General features: G+C 52.9%; 1 protein-coding gene across 2 annotated transcripts in view; it reads left to right on the top strand.

Annotated features, from left to right (window-relative positions):
- The window catches only part of COL26A1 (collagen, type XXVI, alpha 1), a 237950-nt gene that overhangs the window by 116894 nt on the left and 118391 nt on the right, over positions 1-2665 (top strand). The window contains exon 3 of one of the 2 annotated variants that reach the window (XM_011929902.1): positions 1861-1964. In XM_011929902.1, the coding sequence (XP_011785292.1) occupies positions 1861-1964 (104 nt within the window). The remainder of the gene's footprint in view (positions 1-1860; positions 1965-2665) is intronic. The other variant, XM_011929911.1, reaches the window with a different exon arrangement.

The following is a 2665-nucleotide window of genomic DNA, read 5'->3' on the forward strand; positions in this document are numbered from 1 at the left end:
GGTCTCGATCTCCTGACCTCGTGATCCGCCCGTCTCGGCCTCCCAAAGTGCTGGGATTACAGGCTTGAGCCACCGCGCCCGGCCTATTTTTTTGTATGATTTTTAGAGACGGGTCTTGCAATGTTGCTCAGGCTGGTCTCGAACTCCTTGGCTCAAGCGATGCTCCCGCCTCGGCCTCCCAAAGTGCTGGGATTACTGGTGTGAACCACCCTTGAACCACCCCGCCTGGCCAGAGGGGTCAGTTTTGTATTTGGAAACAGTAGCTGTCTCCCACCTTCGCTTTCTCACAAAATTCTTCCCTTCTCATCTTGTTACTTAATTGATTTGATTGCAGTATCTATATGCTTTGAGTGGAAACCGCCTAAAGAGCTCTTTGGGTTACAAAGAATAACGCAATTGACAGAAATAGCAAGACTCCGACAATTGCTTGAGGGGGACTCTGGCCCAGAGCAGAGCTGAAGGAAAAAGGCCGGGACACCAGAGTCCCACAGGTGCCTCTTGTCGTGGTTGATGAGGTGCCTGATGCTGGCAGGGGAGGCTGGTCTATCCTTGTTGGAGGTTCCGGGGCTGACTTGGACCCTTCTTCAGAGAGAAGCAGGAAGGACCTCCAACGTGAGGGGATGCCAGGTTTCCAGGCAGTGGGCCGGCCCTGGCGTAATGCTATGGTGTTGAATGACCACAGCTTGCTTCCAGACCAAGCCTTGCTTCCAGAAGCCCTCTCAGCATTAGGAAGGCTTTAGCGGCTGGGCTCGGTGGCTCATGCCTGTAATCCCAACACTTTGGGAGGCCAAGGTGGGCGGATCACTTGAGGTCAGGAGTTCGACACAAGCCTGGTCAACATGGTGAAACCCTGTCTCTACCAAAAATACAAAAATTAGCCAGGCGTGGTGGTGTGCGTCTATAATCCCAGCTACCTGGGAGGCTGAGGCACGAGAATTGCTTGAAACTGGGAGGCAGAGGTTGCAATGAACCAAGATTGTGCCGCTGCACTCCAGCTCTGAGTGACAGAGTGAGACTCCGTCTCAAAAAAAAAAAAAAAAAAAAGAGAGAGAGAAAGAGTAATTTACGCAGAGCCGGCTGTATGGGGAACTGGAGGTTTTAATCACTTAAATCAGTCTCCTGAGCATTCGGGACGGAATTTTTAAAGACAATTTGGTGGGTGGAGGCTCGGGAGGTGGAGAGTGGCGACTGGTCAGGTTGGAGATGGAATCGTAGGGGGCTGAAGTGAGGTTTTCTTGCTGTCTTCTGTTCTTGCATGGGGTCGTAGCACTGCTCAAGCCAGATTACAGGTCTGGGTGGTATCAGCTGATCCATCGAGGATAGGGTCTGCAAAATATCTCAAGCACTGACCTTAGGTTTCCTAATAGCGATGCTATCCCCAGGAGCAATTTGGGGAGGTTCAGACTCTCGCAGCCATAGGCTGCATGGCCCCCTAAACCATAATTTCTAATCCTGTAGCTAATTTGGTAGTCCTACAAAGGCAGACTTGTCCCCCGGCAAGAAGGGGGTCTTTTTGGGAAAGAGATATTATCAATTTTGTTTCAGAGTCAAACCATAAACTACATTTCTTCCCAAGATTAGTTCAGACTACTCCCAGGAATGAACCAGGACAACCTGAAGGTTAGAAGCAAGATGGAGTTGGTTAAGTCTGATCTCTTTCACTGTCATAACTTCCTCCGTTATGATTTTTGCAAAGGCATTTGCACAGCCAGTGAACACGGACCCCGGCAGTGGTTTCCACGCCATGGGGGCCTCCCGGAGCCCTGGCTGGGCAAAACAGCCTGACCCATCTATGCAGGTGTGGGGTCTGGAGGTGGGTGGGCAGGAGCTTGCGCCCTGCTGACGCTGTCTGTGTGTTAGTTACAGGACTCTGATCAGACCCACCTACAGACTGTCCTACCGCACGGTGACGGCGCTGGAGTGGAGGTGCTGCCCTGGCTTCACCGGGAGCAACTGTGATGAGGGTAAGTCTGCAGTCACTTGGGGTGCAGGGGGCCAGGCACGGGTCAGGCTGGCGTTTCTCCCTCCTCTGGCCTCCTCCTGCAAGCAGCTCTCCTTTCCTCCGTAACTTGAAATCCTTTCCTTTTCCCAATCACCTCTGAAACAAATGTTCTGGATCGGCCTGGCCAAACCAGGGTGAAGTTGCCCGCCCTGCCCGTGGGCACAGGTGCCAGTTTGCATTGGTTGGGTAGTGGAATAAAGAAGCCAAAAACAGCACTGGTGCCAGGGAAAGAGATTTGATTTCTAGCCGGTTTCTTCCACTTCTGGCTCCGATGCACCCAGAACCCCTGGGGCAGGCAGAGTTGGATATCTGGGCTCTGAGCAAATGCGGATGAGGTCCCACCAGCCTTGAGGACAAGGACTTTGTAGACTGAGACAGAGAGGCTGACAGGGAGCTGCAGATAGACTTTCACCCAGCTGCTTTCTGCCGTTCTGCCCTGCTGGTGTTTAGCCTGGGGGCCTGGGCTCAGCCCGACTCTGGAGCATGACAGGGTCACACAACAGCACTTAGGTGGGCCAGCAGTGGCGGACAGAGCAAATGCCCCTTCACTGCTGGCCAGGGAAATCAAGTCCCACCTAATGAACAAGTGTGCAGCCCACCTTGTTCCCCAGCATGGCTGGATGGGTCTGGAGGCTGAGGCTCACGGGTCAGATTTTTTTTTTT

This window comes from Colobus angolensis, unplaced genomic scaffold, assembly GCF_000951035.1.
Source record: "Colobus angolensis palliatus isolate OR3802 unplaced genomic scaffold, Cang.pa_1.0 Scaffold120, whole genome shotgun sequence".
Classification (NCBI taxonomy): domain Eukaryota; kingdom Metazoa; phylum Chordata; class Mammalia; order Primates; family Cercopithecidae; genus Colobus; species Colobus angolensis.